Below are 20377 nucleotides of genomic sequence, written 5' to 3' on the forward strand. Positions count from 1 at the left end.
ATTAGTGGATCCAATTTATAGAAGAATAAATAAAGGAAAAAAAGTGATTTCTAGTATTGTTTTTCAATGTCAGCCTTTTTCTCTGATTACAGAAGCACAATTCGAAATCGCACATCTCAAGCAGCCAAAGCGTCGTAAACGCTCATTACTCTACGACGACCAAGACCTAGTCGGTCTGAAGAAGCACCTAGACATCCGACTGAACCCTAGGAACAGCTTCCTGGACCCTCAGTTCCTATTGATGAGAAGGTGGTCTAATAGCACTGAAGCTGTGCTGGACCAACACGCTGATGAAGAGTTGGATCTTTGTTATTATAGAAGTGATAATGCTGCTCTCTATGTTTGTGATGATGTGGTATGTTTGAATATTTTATTTATTATGACTAAACACTACTATAGATAACATTTTTCTGAATTCTAGGTACAGGTCTTCACTCTATTTCGAAATTTTCAAACCTCTACCCAATACTACATAGATTTTAATGCCAGACTTTAGCGTGAAACTGAGTTCTTTTTGTGGCCGATACCAACGCTATAAACTTTTTCAAAAACGCGTTTTCAGTAGCAGTAATAAAATTGGTACTTAAGGAATGATAATACTATGCTCGACATTGAAAAACATATTTAATAAGGATTTAAAACTAAACTAAAACAAACGAAACTGAAAGTCAACACCGTAATTAAATAGTTTTACACCTAGGCCGGTCATTAACAAAGATATCTAGACCAAAGAAAGTGGTGTTTCTGAACATAATCATGAGAAATCTTAATTGCAGCACTTTCATTTTCAGAGAGGCGTAGTCAAAAATAACGACACCTACTATTTCATACATCCACTGCCAGAAAGATTTCACGATGAGAATATCAAACCTCACGTGATAGTAAAGAAACAAATGCACGAAGACGGAGACAAATGTATAGAAAAGAACGAGATAGAAACAAATTCAAGTCCAGACAACAAATGGAAGAAACATAGGAGAAAAAGGGATGTAGAATATGATGTAAATAATAATATAGAAGGATTCAAACTAAACTTAGCACATAGGAATAAAACATTGACAGATTTTATACAAAAACTGTCGAATGGAGTAAAAAGGGAACGAAGAGCGGTATTACCAGCTGTTTTCGTAGAAACAGCTGTATTTGTTGACAGGGATTTATACAAACATATGACAGTAAACTTTCCCAAAGATACTGAAAGAGAATTAGTAAGATTTGTACTAGCAATGATTAATGCAGTACAATTGTTATATCACGATCCTTCTTTAGGTAGACCAGTGAACTTTATATTGAAAAGACTGGAGATTCTACACGAAGATCCTGCAAATTTGAAGAGACCTCACGATATTGATAGATTTTTGAGTAACTTTTGCACGTGGCAAAGGCTGGAGAATCCACCGGGAGATAATGATCCGTTGCACTGGGATCATGCACTGATACTGACTGGATTGGACCTGTATGTAGTGAACAAGAATGGAAAAGTCAGCAGTCAGGTTGTGGGTAAGTTCATAGCGATATTATAGTACCTACTCTTTTACTTACACAAACTAATGACATGTTATGAACAAGATGAAGTAAAAGTGAACTTATCTTAGTCTTTTAAGTCGAGTTTAGTCCCTTTTGATAGTAACAGTACCAGATCGTATTTGTTTAGAAGCAGCATTCAGAAAAATGCTGAAATATCTTTTAATTTTAAGGAACTCTCATTATATCACTTTAACGTTTATCGTATCAACGTAAATACTTTTAGGCATGACATTAGATTGAGTGACGTTTGTGTGTTTCCTTAAAACTTCTAAAACACGTAACTTAAGATACTCTCTCAAGAAACAAAAGCCCCATCTTTAATAGTTACATGTTACACCGTAATATTAAAAGTAAAAGTGTTAACAAAAAGTAAAACCGATGATAATCGGGCTTATTATTTCAAGAATAATACAGTTTTAAGTGTATTTTAACGAGTACATTAAGTTTATAGTATTAGAATGATTTGATACACTTTCTGTATTGCGAACAGAAGCTAATGTTCTATATCAAATTGATGTAACAATGTGATGCCATCAAAAACATTCTGTAAGAACCTCAAGTCTCGCCGTAAAAAGTTGTGAGATCTATATAATACCAAGTCGTTTAATCTATTTAGTCTCTACTTAAAGGACCTTCTGTCTTAAGTTATTACGTATGTTATTATCATGCCAATTAAAAAAAAATACCTTTAAAACAAATAGACCGACCTGGCCATCGCATGATTTGATTATTATTAGTATGTACCACACTACACAGCACGACAAGAAGTTAATGGTCCTGAAAAGTTTATGGCGAATTTGTGTTTTTTTTGCGATGACCAAGTCGATCTATTTGTTTTAAAGGTATTTTTTTTTAATTGGTATGATAATAACATACGTAATAACTTAAGACAGAAGGTCCTTTAAGTAGAGACTAAATAGATTAAACGACTTGGTATTATATAGATCTCACAACTTTTTACGGCGAGACTTGAGGTTCTTACAGAATGTTTTTGATGGCATCTCACTTCTTTTTGTAGAGCGAACATAAGTCAAATTTGTATGGAAAGACGTTTTTTTTTCATAATTCAACATATTTTCCTATGGGAATGTTGTTCAATATCATGGGCTAAACACCCTTACCCACCCTTTACCCCCTCCCGTTATGCCTCATATAGTAGGTACCTATTTACACCTATTTATTTTATTTTCTACAGTAATAATAATTCATTAACTCCAAATGTAACCTTGTAATCTTATACATTTAAATGGGATTACAAAGTTATTGTTGCAGTTGGTATATTTAGAAAACTGGACCGAAATTAGAAAATATTTAATTTTTCCCATGATTAAGACACTAAACCCTATTTGTATTCAAAATTTTAAGCTTCTAAGTCTGCTAGAAGTACCTTAGACTTTTGATGATCGGTGAGTCAGTGAGTCAGTGAGTCAGTGAATCAGTGAGTGACAAAATTCAAAAATTTAACAAGTTGTAATTTTTAAACCACTGGTTCAAATTGACTGAAATTTTAAATATACCGTGTTTATACAATGACTGATTAGTTGCTGAAAATCCAGGCTTCTTGTTTTATCCACAACGAAATTATAGGGGTGTCAAAAATAGGCCGAATTGCTTCGAGAAAAGGATGTTACGGCCGTGCCGCTTTTTTTTGCTCGACTTGCGGGGGCACTTCCGTGCCCCCAGATATTATAGTCATCTATCATATCATATGTATTACTTTGTTTCTTACTATTTGACGCAATAATAGTCGTTTCGTATCGGTAATGTCAGCTTCTTATATTTGCGTCAATTTTATGCGAAAATTGTCTTTCACGGTGCTTTATGATCCTTTAAAATGTTCAACCGTAACTTTTCAAATAAACTTTTTTTTGCCTATCCATAGATTTACTATTCGCCGGGCATTTTCTATTCAACAATCCAATTTAAATTCTAAAATATTTATACTCAACAAACTGTAGCTAGATTCTCTACTACTATCGACTACCGGACAACCGGCCTGTCATCGAAAATATTTGTAAGAAAATTTGATCAGCGCCTCAGACGGGCATCGTAAGAACTATTACAGGAGAACATTCTAAATGTCTAACTTTCAATACTCGAAAGTACCAACTGTACAGAATCGCGCTACTGTTCATACACTGTAGCGCGATTTTGTTCATATAGTCGGTACTGTCGAGTATCGAAAATTTGTAATTTTTTTTTTCGAATTACACAAAAATCCAAGTTCTATTAACTATCAGACCTAATGAAATAATTAAGTAGATTATTGCATTAACATCTTCCATACTCGACAAAGGAAATTCTATCTCCTTGAAAAACCTACAATATAATAATTCTGAAGGTAAATTTTGCAAGTATGTATGAAGAAGGCCGCATAGTTAGCTGTTGAAACAACAAGGCTATTGATGGCAATCAAATAAGTTTATTACAAAACTGATTTAGAAACAAAGTTATGGAATGCGTCTTTTGATTGTTATCTCACGCAAACAGTAAGTGTGGAATCTTCAATGATAGTAAATATTGTAAGTAATTGACTTGCGCAGCTTCGCGTGCATATTCAGCAATGTCCACTACATTGCTTAATTAATAAACATCTTTTAAAAATGAAATAGTATAGTACGCTCTTGAATAAAAAAATCTAAATTTTATAATTATCAGTTCAGCTTTTGACAGAGTTACGGACGTAAGTATGGATCTATGTCCGTTTACGTCAATGACCCTTACGTTTATAATAACCAGTTAGAAAATAGTAAACCTCTTTTCAATTCTCCAAGCAAAGTATCTCAAAAACTAAGTAAAAGTTAACTACGTTTGTAAACGGAGGTTTAATTACAAGCAAATGAGAAACTATTAATCAAGAGATATATTTTCCAGCATAACCATCAAAACATTTGTTCTGTACCATTGTCCCACGCTAGGTGGGATCGGCACACATATTTTCCTCTTCCACTCATCCCTTTCAGCCGTCAACTCTGTATTTACTCCTTTCTTGTTCATATCCACTTTCACACAATCCATCTATTTCTTTTTTGGTCTGCCACTATAAAACTTATATCCTTCTCCAATATCTCTAGCTCTCATGCTTTTCCATTAAAACATCTGATCCGATATTAATGAAACTTTCATTAGCTAGTAATCCACATAAAGTAATTTAGACCGCTCAATACTTAGTTGCGGAAACATTCTGCTTTCTGCGAAGTCTAATATCGAAATGAAGTTATATTACCTCACATAGGAATCGGGGCCCACTTATGTATATGTAAATATGAGTATAACGTAAACACTATATGCATATTTTTTATCAAACTACTGAAATCAATTTGCACAGTAAAAGTAGGGCACTTTTGTGCAATTTCTCAGTACCACGTGAATCGTAGATACGTGTATTGCACCAGTAAGTGTATTCTGCAATCATTTCGTTGGATATCTATCTATCTTTACGTACTTGTAGGTTAGACAAACCATTTAGGTGCTATTTTTGCCAATCTAACCTCAATGAGAGATAGTTAACTTGGGATTATTGACTGGTTTTCATCTATTTAGGACATAGGTTCCCAATGGTCCATGCCTTGTTAGACGTTGGAGCTTTCTGAGGAGAGTGGCATTAGGTCCGAAAAAAATATATAAATAAATAATATGTTTAAGGGGTGCAGACATTTATTTTTCGTAGTGGGTGGGACTAATAGTCTCTTATAGGTTAAGATCCTACGATCTAGATAGCAAAATATTCAAGGATCATATAAATTATAGCTGACCCGCGCAACTTCGCTTGCGTGACCGTAGAGAGAATGGGTCAAAATTTTCCCCGTTTTTGTAACATTTTTTTACTGGTACTCTGCTCCTATTGGTCATAGCGTGATGATATATAGCTTATAACCTTCCTCGATAAATGGGCTATCTAACACTGAAAGAATTTTTCAAATCGGACCAGTAGTTCCTGTGATTAGCGCGTTCAAACAAACAAACAAACAAACAAACTCTTCAGCTTTATTATATTAGTATAGATTAGTATAGACTTATGTTATGTTGCAGGTTTAGCACCAGTGGCAGGCATGTGTACGGTAACGAGTAGCTGTACAGTCAATGAAGGAAGACACTTCGAGAGCGTGTATGTCGTCGCACACGAGATTGGACATAAGTAAGTATTAGCGATACAAATGTACATGATTATGAGTCTATTTTATTGGCACTCCGTACTCCCTCTATTTTATTGAATAAATACGATTCAAACTATGATTAAATACAACGAGAGTTACTTAATAAATATTTGAATAAAAATGTGATAAATATTTTAGACAACTCACAAACGGTCATCTGATTCCAAACTTAGCAGAGTTTGTACTATGGTGATCAATTGATAAACATACCTTTATACTTCTAAATACAGACTTAGGTATATAGATAAATTTATAACCAGACATTTTTATTGTAATCAAACAATAGTTTTATATTTCTGAATTGGATAAAATATTCAATATTCGTAATAGATTGTTTTACGAGTGCAATTTGAACTTTCATTATTTATAGGCAGTTAAATAGACGGCTACCAATCAATCTAATTTGAGCAATAACTTGCGTTCTAATCAATTACAATGTAATGTAGACTATAGTTAGGCAATCATAATTAACTAGTAATAGATTTGTATCCAGGCTTGAAATTCCATTACACAAAAATACAATTATTTTTCATGACAATGTTTGGTAATACATTGTGAGTGGACGTCATAATGATAAATGTCATTAACATCAATTTTCAGGCTCTAACTAGAAACTAAATTACGACATTTTATTGAAAAACTAGCTGAGACGCGCGGCTCTACTTGAGTACAGAATTTTGATTCCATATTTCAGTCACTTCAGGTTTTTGTTTGATCCCGGTTTTTAACAATCTCCAACTTACAACAAAGAGACTTTCTCATTCATTATATTGACATAATATGGATTAGATACCATCGGTTCTAAGAAATCTCATTTAACATAGAATTTAATACCATGGTCCATTTAAATTTAACGCACTATTATAAACACCTGATTATCTCTTTGATAACTACGATAATCCTAAAGCAGAACATTTGTATTAGACTAGCTTTCTCTATTACAAATATTATCTAAGTATTGTGTTTCATTTAAACACAGTCGGAAATAATCACATTTGTCTTCGAATTATCTTCATAACACACTATTTTCTCAACACAACATACATAAAATGGCGCCTTTTCCCATATTGGTAGGCAGAGACCAGATAACGCCACTTGGTACGATCCTTACAAACTTCCATTGCTTCATTCACATCCATACATCTTGTCATACAGGACCGGTAAGGTTTCAGGTTCTGACAAAACTAAATGCTTTTTCTTTCAGCCTGGGCATGCGCCACGATGGTCCCCTAGCAGACAACGGTTGTGATCCAAGCGCGTACATCATGAGCCCTACTCTTGGCAGTGGAAAGATCACTTGGTCACAATGCAGTAATAACTATCTACAGAAGTTCCTTGAGTAAGTCATCATTTAGACTTAAGGTGCTCCCACACAGCAGTTATATAACGTTAGAAACTGACTTATAACATTTGTTTTAAACAAATTCGTTTTAAAATTGTTTTGTTACCGTGTTACACAATGTTGTATAACGTTATATAGCTGCTGTATGGGAGTACCTTTACAATTGTTCAATCACTGAAACCAATATAAGTGCAAGAGATATCTAGTCCATTGAAATGTTACATTTTTAGGCCATAGCTTGCGTTTTTCAGAGGACTCAATTTTATTTTTTATCGCCACTCTTGTCCCTGGGCTCAATCTCTTTTTCCAAGATGGCGGCCGGGGCACAAGGGCTACTCTACAAACTTGAAGTATAGCTTCTGTTGACTCCCCCTACACATAAAAAAATAAAATTGCGTCCTCTGAAAAACGCTATACCAAATGCAATTCAATGAACTTATCTGGTTTGCATACATTTGAAACAAACTGAGTGTCCTTTGTAATAAAGTTTTATCTTTATTTTACAGTACGGTCCAATCTCGATGTCTACTGGACCATGGAAACTCAGCCGGTCAATTGGACCACAGCGCCGAAGGAATCCTACCCGGAGAGAGATTTGACGCAGATCAGCAATGTAAGTGTCTATCATTACCTAACAACTAGAAAACTTACTTTTTGGACTACACTTGACTTTAACTTACCTATCTCTGCTGTAAACAAAATACTAAGATGAGCAACGGCTCAGCGGTGATTTTTATCTTTGAAAGTTACGATACCTTATCTTTTACGCGTTCTTTTGACCGAGTTACACTGGTTATGATTACAGGTAGACTAAAAAATAAGGTATCGTAACCTTTAAAATGTTCACCGAGCCCTTTGCGTATCTTATAATTATAGAAAACAGCCGTTTCCAAAATGGTAACTAACAAAGCTAGTGTTAAATTTATTAACAAAATTTATCGATTGTCTCAAAAATGATTGAATCATTCTTCTGATTTATTTTTCAATCTTTTGTGTTCATTGTTTTACAAAAGAAAGGGATTTATGTTATGTTGTGTACGAAAAAGCGAGGAGATTACTATAAGACAAAAATATACAGCCTTTACTCAAATGTAAAGGCTAGATATTTTACATGATTTAAAATATTTTCCAGGCATGTTGAAATACGGACGGGGTAGCAGACATTCAGGCGCTCAGAGTTTGGAAGACATCTGCAGAGACTTGCACTGTCAACGAGAAAGGTATACGTGGACCAGTCACCCTGCTCTTGAAGGAACTAGGTGTGGAGAGGATATGGTAAGAAGAACCACCTTATGTCAATAATTATTCAGAAATACCAACTGCAGATATTTGAATTGTATAAAATATTGATATCACTATGGTAGTCACATCCTGCATAATGTATCACAAAATTACTGTTCTACTGCTCGGCACAGGCTTAATGCTGCAAGTCTATGCCGAGCAATAACACAGTAATTTTGTTTAAATTTGAACGTAAAGAAATAACCAATTTATCAAAAATAATTTCCTGATGAAAAATTTTTCTTTCATACATAGCTATTTTAGTTTCTTAAACCATGCTTTGCTTGCATGCAGCTTTAAATTCCAGGCAAGTCGAACACAACTGGCAGCGAGCAGAAATGACATATAACTTGGTGTCTACCCAGTTATATGTCATTTCTCGCTCAGTAACGAAAATCTGTTTTTTTTTCTATCAGTTACAGTTACAATAACGTAAAATCAAATAATTTCCCTAGTATTGCCGCGGAGGGGAGTGCGTCGAACGTGAAGGTTCCACCGTAGTGCGAGGTTCATGGGGGCGCTGGTCGAGCTGGTCCGAGTGCGCGTCTGCTTGTCTCGTGGACGATACTCATGCGCCTGCTGCGGCTGGTGTTGCTGTTGCTACCAGGAGGTGTACTAGAGCTAGGTAAGTGGATGTTTGATGATATTTGAAGAGTACGTTTAATCTGATGTATGAGAAATTCTTGAAGAAGAGAGTCAGAAGTTTGTCAGAAGAAATCAAAACCAGCCTTTGAAATATTATTCGTATTGAAACAGTCTAAGCTAAGAACTTTCCAAAAATGTTTTCCAGATTTTTTCCAGATCAGAAAGTATCTCATTGACGTTAAGTTCAAAGGGGATTCTACAGTTAATAGTGTTACAACACTGTACTCGTATGTGTGTGTAATTTAAAGAAATAAACCTAATCAAGACAAAAGCTTTATTAATCTAATCTTGTTCACAGGCACGAAAATGGCAAGAACTACTGCGTAGGTCACGACAAGAAATACCAATCATGTCACGCACAACAGGTAAGTCAATAATTTAAGAGAACTACTAAACAGGAGTTGTGTCCCTTTTTGTGTACTAAGATATAATTTTAAATTTGCAGTGCAGTAACGTACCGAGAATGACAGTGAGGGAGTTCGCAGATCAAATATGTTTAAGAGCTCGCGATGTTGATCCTGATCTCATTGGAACTGGACTGCAGAGAATAGACTCTGATGGTAAGTGGTTTAAACCTCTTTTCGAACAAAGGAGAACTCTTTACAATATCGCACCCATAACTTGGAAATGCTGCAAATATTTTATCACTAGAAGTTTTTGCCAAGGATAAAAGAGTTTCAAAAACCTTTGTCAAATGAAAGATCACCCGTTAGGTCGAAAGGAGATTATTAGGGCTCCATACATTTTCTGGCCATTTTTTAAAGCCATCTTATTATTTCTGTGCCGTACTAACTATTGCTCCAAATAACTAGCTCTATATGCAATTTTTGTAAGTAATCTCCTTTCTTAAATTTTTTCCGCTTAACTAAAACTAGTGGAGATTTTACAAACATACAGATCACGTACACCAAGTACAAATATATATTTTGTTATAGATGTAAGCAGTGCATGTGCTGTTTGGTGTGACACGAGAGGTGGAGGATACAAGTCTCGCGGCTGGAGTCTACCAGACGGAACTGCCTGTTCTAATGTCTCACCTATGTTCTGTATTTCAGGAATTTGCCAGGTATGATCAACAGATATTAAAAGTCATGATACGTAGATAGTTAGATAAACTATTTACGTTACAGTTATAGTTACTATTTTTAAAATAATGACTAGGTTTTGTCTGTAATTGAGTACGCGTGAAAAGATTTCCTGAGATAAAAGTATTCTATGTGTTAATTCAGAAAATAAACTTTCTGTGAACTGAATTACCTTAACATTTGTAGACTAGTTTTTGTGTGATTTTAGTAACAAACTTTTGAATTTATAATATTAATAGAAATTATATTTGAAAAAAATATCCTCTATAAAGGAATGCCTATTCTCACATAATGGATATCATGTGTTCCAGAAATTCACATGTTCTTCGACCCAAGACAACGAATTTTCGTTAAGACCAAGCGACTGCGAATGGGAAGCACTTAGGACTGCTACACCACATACACCACCGTAAGTTATAAACATGTAACATTTGTAATATCACTGCTTTAATAATGTCGAGACATTTATGTAAAACTAGTTTCTGATCACGAGTCCAACCGCATTAATAGATTCAAAGGATAAAAAGAGGAACAAAAAATATCTTACGTCTTAATCTAAGTGTATCAAACAATCAAAGCTTTAGAATAAAAAGAGACCTCTTATGATCTTAAATCCATACACGTTTATAGAAAATCCTAGCCCTAACTTTATATTTCCTCGTCTTTCAGAGCAAAAACATCAGGCACTTGGCGCAGAGCAGTCGGAGGTCAATGGCGTCCAGCAAGTGGCTGCCACTACCACTGCATCTCACCGGGAGCTGGCATACGACTAGTCACTGCTGTATCACGATCTGCCTCTAGACCAGACACTAGCATACAACTATGCAGGCCTGATGGTAGTCGACCTGATTCCGTGAGTACACCAATAGACTAGTAACTACTAAAATAGGTTAAAAAGCACAATCCCCTTTAACTTTTGTTTTAAAATGACTAATTTTCCAGCGAAAATGGCTAACTGGTGCGTACGACTATAGATAGTAACTTCAACGACATAGAAGGTTTTTTGGAAATAGTACGATTTTTACCACAACTTACGTATTTGTTCCAGGGTTGTACTCAAAGAAAATCTCCATATCAATACGCAACGATGGTTTGTACTAAATACAAGGACAGAGTTAGACGGTTATCCGGCTTGGGAATGCAGATATCACCGGCTTTAGGTAAGATCGACTGTACAACGCATTTATCTCTCCACCGGATCACAAAATTGTATCACGCTAATAATTAATTGTAATTAATAAAACTACGTACACGTGCGTATACGTGTTCTTAGTAGTCAATTTTATTTAAGACCGTTTAAACTTTGGCTCTCTAATTCTTTCGTTTCAATATCATTTGGCAGCGATTTTTACTATTATTTTTGCAAAAGAAGTTTTAATAATATAATTTATTGTACTTTTAAAGCAAATAACTAATATTATGGTACATTTGCAGAGGATCCCGATCGACCATGTCGGATAGCCTGTCAAGATGAACGAGTATCACATCGATTCTACTTAGTAAACGGACACGAAGGATGGTTCCCTCTGGGTACTTCTTGTGGGAAGAGAAATGCTTCTTATTGCGTTAGCGGCAAATGCTTGGTAAGTATATTATAGCAGATTGGAACAACTGCTTAATAGAAATTCGTTACACAGGTAGCTTACAACCTGGATGAATATGGAATACTTTTTACCAGGAAGTCTTACCATGCGGGCAGAAGCTAGTCACATTATAATCTTGTTCTTTTGTTCCAGGAATTCGGTCCAGACAACACCCCACTATCAGAGATGGTGTTCACTCTCCCTCTATTAGGCCGCAACAGCAGTTCGCGTGTGAGTTGGCGCTCGTCGAGACATCGTCGCAGTGTGAACCACCGCATCACTGTGAAGGCCAGCCTGGACCAGACGCACTTGGACGATATTATTGCTAGGCTTAATCTTACACGTATGTATAACGCCAGTTATGATACTATCTTGAGTTTTATGTGAGGAGCTTTAAAAATAATGTGAGCTAGCTAACTGTGTATTAAACTAATAAAATACACTATGTTAGGTCCTAGATTCATGGGGGTCTCAATTTGAAATGCTGAATGGTTTATCTAACATATTGAAGTGATGAAATTAAATAATATTTTCAGTCAAATGGATTCACTGCCTACTGAAAGATGTTCACTACTAACATTTTCAAATATGTAACTTATATAGCTAACATATAAATATCATAAATATGTAGCTGTATTTAATAGCTACCACTGATAAATATATACCACAGGAATATTTCAGACCATTGATAGTTTTTTCACCAATTATCGAAACGAAATATTTTTTAACATTTAATCTGTATTTATCTTTCAGACAACATAAACGACCACATAACATACTTCGACGCGATACCAGAACACATAGACGTGGACTTCAACAATCCTATACACATAGCGCCTGAAGATACGTTACTAAGAAAAAGACCAAGACCTACGTGGGACTAGACGAATAGGGTACCAACTGGATCAACGAAGAATTCTTAGACTGGTACTGGACTCGCAAACGGTCCTTTCAAAATGCTCATACTGTGACAATAATTTTCGTTACTGATGTTGAAATTTAAATTGTTTTAGGCACTCATTTGATTCTAACTAAAATACGCTATTGTGACGTCACAATACCGACAATAGAAATTTCGCTGCTTTCAAACAAAAGTGCCGAAAATCAAAAAATCTAAATTACTTTTTATCATATATTTGATTAGTGGTCCTTTTTGTTTTAAAGCAACGATTTATAGATCTTTGTTTTATACAACAGCATATACTAATATTTTGACTGAAATCTAATATGAAAATCGACACCTAACGACTGATAATGACACTGCCAAAAGGTATATAGCGGACAAAAAACTCACACGGTTACGGGTTAAACATTAAAACATTCACACCAACCTAAAGCCTTATACGGACAGACACACTAAGTATTTTTCACTAAAACACATAGTCCATTTAGGCTTTAGGCTGCTTGTTCATTAACGGGAAGAAGCGGAGAGATGTTAACCAAAAGGAGTGCAAGTAATCTCAGCTCATCTTCGGTGGATCAACCGTAATTTTTTACGGAATAGATTAACGGTTTATTACATCTTCAGTAGGCGCATATGTCTGAGTAAATTTCAGTATGTCTGAGTAAAGCATACAAGAGACATAAGCAAAGAAGGACTCAGTATTTGTTACGTACCTAGCACGTACCCTGATTTGACTACATAAAACTAAAATTTTCGGTCTTACTAATTAGCCATAATAGCTACTATAAGTAAAGCAATGTTTTGTCTTTTTCACTCATATACAGTTTCAAAATCGATTGAAAGAGACAAAATACCGTATAACTAATCAGAGTTTACAAAAGGTTTATTAGTAAGACCGTAAGGGCTCTAACGCACTAGCGGTCAGCCGCGCGGCGAACCGCTTACATAGTTTGATATGCAAACTCGTGGCATAACATACGATTACAGGCAGTTGCATATAAAACCGTAAAAGTAGTTTGCCGCGCGGCTAGCCGCTCTTGCAGTTGACCGCTAGTGTGTTATAATAGTTGCATTAATGCGTTGAATACTGAAAATGCAATGTTAAATGGCAATCTTTATACAAAGAACAAATTTTAATAATATTTAAGTCATTGTACATATTAATTAGTATCATTGTGATCATTTAGTAATTTATTCATAGACATTTTTATACTTTTGTTATTAAGTAGGTTTAAATAAAAATAAATATTTTATAAAAATCGTTGTTTTATTTTAAGGCACTTATTTTGTACTGAGTATTACTGAAATCACACATCAATCTTACAGCTCACTTACGTTCATACATAATTTTGAGGGTAGGAAAAAAAAATTGGAATACAATGTTAAGAGTATATGTACTAGATATTATATACTATAATAATCAACTACTGGTTTCTGAGGCACACTTAGCGGTAGTTTATCTATTCAATAACGTTAAAACTCATATAAAACGCTATTGAATGGTTAAACTACCGCTAAGTGTACTCAAAAATCGGGCATAAATCAAGTAAACATAAATATTCTTCAGCAAACCTACAATTTCTAGCGTGTATTGCGATTAAAGAATCAACTACAGAATAACATATTGCAACTAATTGCTAACCTCGATCACTTTAAGTATCACTTGCAATTAGCATTCTTCAATGCAGCCATTAGTTTCGGAGGATCAGTCAGGAACCACTGCCAAAGTTTTCTCAAGTGTTGCTTATCACCATTCTGAAAAGGGGTTATTTAAAAATTAATTTAAAATTTGAGAAGATTTGCATTATCACGACACATCTGTTCAAAGTTTTTCTCATTACTCCATTACTGTCCTACTGCTGGGCATGGGTCTTCTCTCATCCAAGGAATGGGCTAGACCTTTGGCCAAGTGCAAATTGGGGACTTGGCATACCTTCAGGAACTGTTCTAGAGATCTCTCAGACATGCAAGGGTGTATCACGATGTTCTCCTTCACTGTTAGAGCGAGTGATAATTAATTCTAACACACACATAACTTCGAAAAGCCCTAGTGGCTTTTTGAAGTAATGTGTGTGCGTGCGGTGCCAATTTATACCACTCGGTTATCACTGTTTAATTACAATACAATATAATAGCACTATAACACTACATCAAACTGCACGTTTGGCGCAGTATAAGCAGTCACCCGCAACAACCGAAGCGCCGCGTGTGGTGGGTTCGAAACCCAACACGAAACAAATCTTTGTGTGATGAGCACGAATATTAGTAACTAGCTGACCCGCGCAACTTCGTTTGCGTTACATAAGCGTTAAAATTTTCCCCGTTTTTGTAACATTTTTCACTGGTACTCTGCTCCTATTGGTAGTAGCGTGATGATATATAGCCTATAACCTTCCTCGATAAATGGATTATCTAACACTGAAAGAATTTTTCAAATCGGACCAGTAGTTCCTGAGATTAGCGCGTTCAAACAAACAAACAAACAAACTCTTCAGCTTTATAATATTAGTAAGTATAGATGAGCCTGATTGTTTATCTATATAAGTATATACTAACAAGTATATAAGTATGTTCATCAGTTATTTGGTTAGTACAAGCTCTGCTCAGTTTGGAATCAAATGACCAAATGTGTGAGTTGTCCAATAATATTTATTTGATTATTTACATTACCTTAACGCTAGTGAACACGTTGCTAGCGTCCAGTACTCGTCGCTCCACAGTGTCGATGCGCTGAGTGAGCGCGTGTGTGAGCGCCGCCACGGTCCTGTCGCAGCTGTTCGGTTGTCGCGTGCAACCGTCCCAGATGTAATCGCGGAGGGACTGCGTGGATGTTTTACTGTAAAAATTAAGAAAATGTAAGTAAGTTATATGTTCTGCCAATATTTTTTGTAACCAGCTACGATGAGATTATTTCGCTCAAATAGGCAATAGAGATAAAGTTTCAAAGTAAAAACATTTGCAAGCATTTAATACATTGACATCGAAAGTCGTTATTCGATGATACGAACATAAGAACATTACCATTTCATAAGTGAGTCGTACAGAATCAAAAACAGCAATCTGACTATTAACTTAAATATAAGTTACAATAATCTATACTTACATATACTGAATAGACTTCTCCTTGCTCTTATATCCTTCAGTAACGTTGTCTTTCAGTTCCTTGGCCTCTGACATCAAGTCATTGTACAGTTTGACCAGCGATTGTACGTCATTACCCGACTTGGTACCCAGTATGAGGAATAATGCTTGCATGAGTATATCTGATGAGTTAAGTTTCACTTCACAAGCCGTTTGTTCTGCGTAGATTTCGTTCATTGAATCCTGTAATATCATAATGTATTGAAAAATGATGAATTATTATGTGTGCTTTTTATTATTGTATGTATGCATTAATAGACTGATGTGAATTTGATTTAAATAATCTTTTTGAACATGACAAAGGAGTTTTAAAACTGTGCAGTTCAGTTGATACCAAAATAATTGACAATGTTAATTTAGTGTATATCCAGAGTACAACAATTCCTGAATAAGCCTGAAGACACAGTAACATAAGCTATAAAATTATTCAAACACTTAAAACGGTAAGATTTTATAACACGCACACTACACCAGACACTACAGTAAAACGAATACCTACTATGTAATTTTCACATATGGATCAATACGTAAAAATGCAGCCGATAATGGACAAAATATGTGTTTTTCTATAAAAATCTGATAGTTTATGACTTTTAATAATTCTTCAATAATAATTTGACAGTTGTAACAAATTCTACAGTCCCTGCTATTCTTAAACCCTGTTAAAAATAAAGTAAAAGATATAGTAAGTATTAACTTACAATCCTGCTACAGACAGCATCAGCCTCAGCGGTGGCGTAGTGTCTGAGCTGAGCGGCGAACTGCAGGCACTGCTCCACCGTGCGCAGCTCGTGGCGGAGCGCCGTGTACACCACGCGGTCCAGGCACAGCGCGCGCTGTGACGTGTCTAGTAGGTGGGTTAGGTCTGTGTGGATTTGCCTGGAAACAAAAATCATAAGTAAGAAATATAATACAATTTATACAATATCTTCAAAACAATAGTTAACTGTTCAGTCGAAAAAAAAACAATAATTCTTGACCCATAAGCTTAATAACCAATGTAGCAGAAATCATGTACCCTGTAATCCATACTAATATTATTTTTTCGTTATATTATGAGATATAAATAATTTTCAGAATATTTTTCGAGAAAAAAAAGCATATTTTATATCATCACGCTACGACCAATTGGAGCAGAGTAACAGTAAAAAGTGTTACAAAAACGTGGAAAATTCTGACCCATTCTCTCTTATGTGACGCAAGCGAAGTTGCGCGGGTCAGCTAGTCGTTAATAATAGTGAAAACATTACTTATACATTTTTTGAACAAAAATACCCAGTTATGATTTCTTTACCAGACCCTTGGCAGATCAAAAAGCTACTAGAGCATAAATCAAAAGTTTTATTTTCTTATAAGCAAAACATCAGAATCTTGATAATTATTATGAATTGTTTTTCAATAATACTTACTGTCTAACAGCCAAAGCACAACTGGCAGTGGTCTCCACAGCCAATGAAGTTCTGGCATCAACCAATTGCCTGACAGCTGTGTGCAACTGCTGATATACAATAGATTCCTCTTGTTCTAATAGTTCCACTGCACTTTGCGCTTCTAGTAGACATGTACTGAAAAATATAAAGAAATGTATTAAACAATAAAAATAGGACTGAATCTCTTAGCAATTTATCTTGTTGAACACAACGGTTTTACTGAATAAGCGACCATACCATTGGGCTTATTTGCTACTAGCTGACCCGCGCAACTTCGCTTGCGTCACCTAAGAGAATGGGTCAAAATTTTCCTCGTTTTTGTAACATTTTTCGTTGCTACTCCGCTCCTAATGACCGTAGCGTGATGTTATATAGCCTATAGCCTTCCTCGATAAATAGGCTGTATAACACTGAAAGAATTTTTCAAATCGGACCAGTAGTTCCTGAGATTAGCGCGTTCAAACAAACAAACAAACAAACAAACAAACAAACTCTTAAGCTTTATTATATTAGCATAGATTTTTAGGATAATCACAGTCAAAACTTACTTATAAGGTGTTCTTAAAAGGCCACAATACAAAGCATGGTTCACAAATAATTATTGATACCTAAATTATACTTACGTAATTTGAGAAGGATGTACATCTTTATAATTGTTAACAAGAGCAAGCTTGGCTTGTTCACCAGACAGCTCTGCCTTTGATTCTATGTACGCCCATGCTGCATCAGACAATCTGAAAAAAGCAAAATATAATGATCAACCATCATGGGTCTATAAAAATATTACTTAAATATTATTCCATGAAAATATTTATTTAAATAGGATCTTTATGCTTCAAAATGTCTAGGCAATGATGATGTCAAGTTTTAGTTGAAATTTTTTGAAACTTATCTTAATAAATTTAGAAGTTAACAAGTCTTTGTTTTTGTTTAACAATGAAATAAAATAATAAGTAAGAAAACTCTATACACATAAATTGATGAAGTAGTTAAAGTTGCCAGGTAGGCTGTTTAGGTAATACCATGGTGAGTCATTGACATGACAGAAGAAGAAGAAAAGATATCAATCTGAAACAACAATGTATTTTATATATTTACCTCTCCTCCATATTCTTAGCTTCAACTAAAGCAGATCTCAATTCCTCATCAGATGCAGTGTCACTCATCTTCTTGGCAAACTTCTTAGATGTGTACAGATCAAAGTGAGATCTGAACAGTGATTGTGACTGCCTGTATGCCTCAAACGGCCCAAATGTGAAGAATTTCTTGGCATTGTCCTACAACAGATAAATAAATCTAATAACTTATGTTTGTGTTTAGATACAGTACAGAAACTACACCATACTGCACAGCTCCTTTACCAGAGATTTACAACAACTTAAGTGTACTTTACTGATGTATTAACCAATACAACTATAAGAAAATATGGCATGAGTTATGTGGGATATATAAATAAATGGTTATTACTTTTAAGAACAAATATATCTTGATGCATTTAGATGAAATTCAACACAACTTCTACATTATGTAAGTATTCTACATAGAAACATAAAACATATTATTCACAAAAATGCAAATAAAATATTTTTCAAACAGAACAGAAATCTTATAGTTCATGTATTTTTTCAAACATAGCAATACAATCGAAGACCTCACCTTATCAGCATGACAAGTGCCATACACATCAAGAGTATCAGCAATCACATCCATCACTCCTTCAGTAAGAGTTTCTACCTCCTGTGCAAGAGTCATGCATTCATCGGCTGCATTATTCTCATCCTCTACAAACTGTTGATGTGCTGAGCTTAGTTTTGTTATTTCTAGGTTGAGTTCTTCTTTTATTAGCCTGAAATGTTGACAATTTATGTTGGACTGCATCATTAACCCGTGGTCTGCGGACCGCTGGGAGCTCACGAGTATGTTTCACGTAAAATGGGGTTGGCAATGATCAGTGCTTCAAAAGACCAGCTGTTAATAGCAGAAAAGTGTGGATGTAAATGAAGCAAGGGTAGTTTGTAAGGATCGTAACAATTTGTCTTTGATCTCTACCTACACCTTTAGGAAAAAGGCACGATGTTATGACTGTTATCTTCTCTTTATAAAATAATAACTCTTCATGTTGTTTAAGATCAAGTTTGACCATTCAATTATTTACCTTTTTACTGTCTGAGTTTTGCATAATATGTATTATAACTTAGGCAGACACACAGCTACAATATTATTAATTCAACTTAAGTCTTCTCATATGTCATACACCAAAGCAACAAAGTATTCAAAGTCAAAGTCAAAGTCAAATATTCTTTATTTCATAAACTTTAACAAGTATTTGAAAACCGTTTTATTTAACCGTTTGGGAAAAGCTGTTGCTCGTGAGAAGAAACGGCAAGAAACTCACGGCACTCACAACTATTCATAGAAACAAAACAAATAAAACTCAATTTACAGGTAACTTTAAGTCAGAGTTAATATTATTGGAAAGCCATTAATTAGTAGGAAATTTTACTTACTCATTCTGCCTCATTAAGTCCTTTACCACTTCCTCCTGTCTTTCCAACACACTTAGCCGCTCCTTCATCAGACTTATATCTAACTTGACATCTTCAACCGCCTCCTTGTCTCCCGGTAAACAAATACCTTCATACTGCTCCTGAATACTGTTGACAGAAGCTTCTAGATCTTCCAGCGATAATAGTAGACCTTTCTTCTCTAGTTCTAAGTATCTGTAGGCAAACACCATATTACATAAAAATCATCCACCATTTTACTTACTCAGAAATACAACCGAAAATAACAATGTTACATACGGTTATGTACAAAAGGTAAAGTTGTGAAAAAGAAAAGGCGCCAAAAAAATTTAGAGGCTGAATATTGTACTAGCCTATTTGAATATAGAACAATGGAATCAAACTAAAACGCGGCAAAATCTTTGATCAAAGTAATTTTCTAATGGCTATTGTTTTCCATTGCTTATAAAATATGAAAAACGATAGTTAGAATCATTATATATCTCTTACCGGCATTCTTCACGAGCAGTCAAGGCATTATTATGATCTAAATTGTTGAAAAGCCACCGCAAAACTCCCGCGAAATCACGATCGTTCAACATCCATTCAAACGACTTTTTATATGTTTCCGCACCTAAACTATGGAGAAATGGTACGAATTCCTCATCACTCATCTCGTTTAAGTCATTCATGGTAATTATTTATCGTTTAATAGAAAAATAACACAAATTCACAGCCCGTTAGAAAGCAATCAAAACAGTGAAATTTTGAATATTAA

At 35.0% G+C, this 20377-nt stretch overlaps 2 protein-coding genes across 2 annotated transcripts in view; one reads left to right on the top strand and one right to left on the bottom strand.

Annotated features, from left to right (window-relative positions):
• Positions 1–13783, top strand: part of LOC142979841 (A disintegrin and metalloproteinase with thrombospondin motifs 16-like) — a 57144-nt gene extending 43361 nt beyond the window's left edge. The window contains exons 3-18 of the mRNA XM_076125031.1: positions 93–355; positions 792–1500; positions 5560–5665; positions 6889–7023; positions 7533–7639; positions 8159–8301; positions 8763–8932; positions 9251–9317; positions 9398–9512; positions 9888–10018; positions 10349–10446; positions 10707–10890; positions 11086–11197; positions 11472–11620; positions 11774–11963; positions 12374–13783. Of these exons, the coding sequence (XP_075981146.1) occupies positions 93–355; positions 792–1500; positions 5560–5665; positions 6889–7023; positions 7533–7639; positions 8159–8301; positions 8763–8932; positions 9251–9317; positions 9398–9512; positions 9888–10018; positions 10349–10446; positions 10707–10890; positions 11086–11197; positions 11472–11620; positions 11774–11963; positions 12374–12504 (2810 nt within the window). The 3' untranslated portion in view covers positions 12505–13783. The remainder of the gene's footprint in view (positions 1–92; positions 356–791; positions 1501–5559; positions 5666–6888; positions 7024–7532; positions 7640–8158; positions 8302–8762; positions 8933–9250; positions 9318–9397; positions 9513–9887; positions 10019–10348; positions 10447–10706; positions 10891–11085; positions 11198–11471; positions 11621–11773; positions 11964–12373) is intronic.
• A 77-nt stretch (positions 13784–13860) lies between these two features.
• On the bottom strand, positions 13861–20377 carry dgt3 (dim gamma-tubulin 3). Its single transcript, XM_076125032.1, has 10 exons — positions 20110–20377; positions 19603–19815; positions 18752–18941; positions 18194–18372; positions 17719–17829; positions 17075–17230; positions 16367–16544; positions 15628–15848; positions 15195–15360; positions 13861–14279 (listed from the first exon to the last, which is right to left on the bottom strand). Exons 1-10 carry the CDS (start codon positions 20289–20291, stop codon positions 14184–14186), a joined length of 1692 nt encoding a protein of 563 aa, XP_075981147.1. The 5' UTR covers positions 20292–20377; the 3' UTR covers positions 13861–14183.

The sequence above is a fragment of the Anticarsia gemmatalis genome, chromosome 17, assembly GCF_050436995.1.
Source record: "Anticarsia gemmatalis isolate Benzon Research Colony breed Stoneville strain chromosome 17, ilAntGemm2 primary, whole genome shotgun sequence".
NCBI classification, from domain to species: domain Eukaryota; kingdom Metazoa; phylum Arthropoda; class Insecta; order Lepidoptera; family Erebidae; genus Anticarsia; species Anticarsia gemmatalis.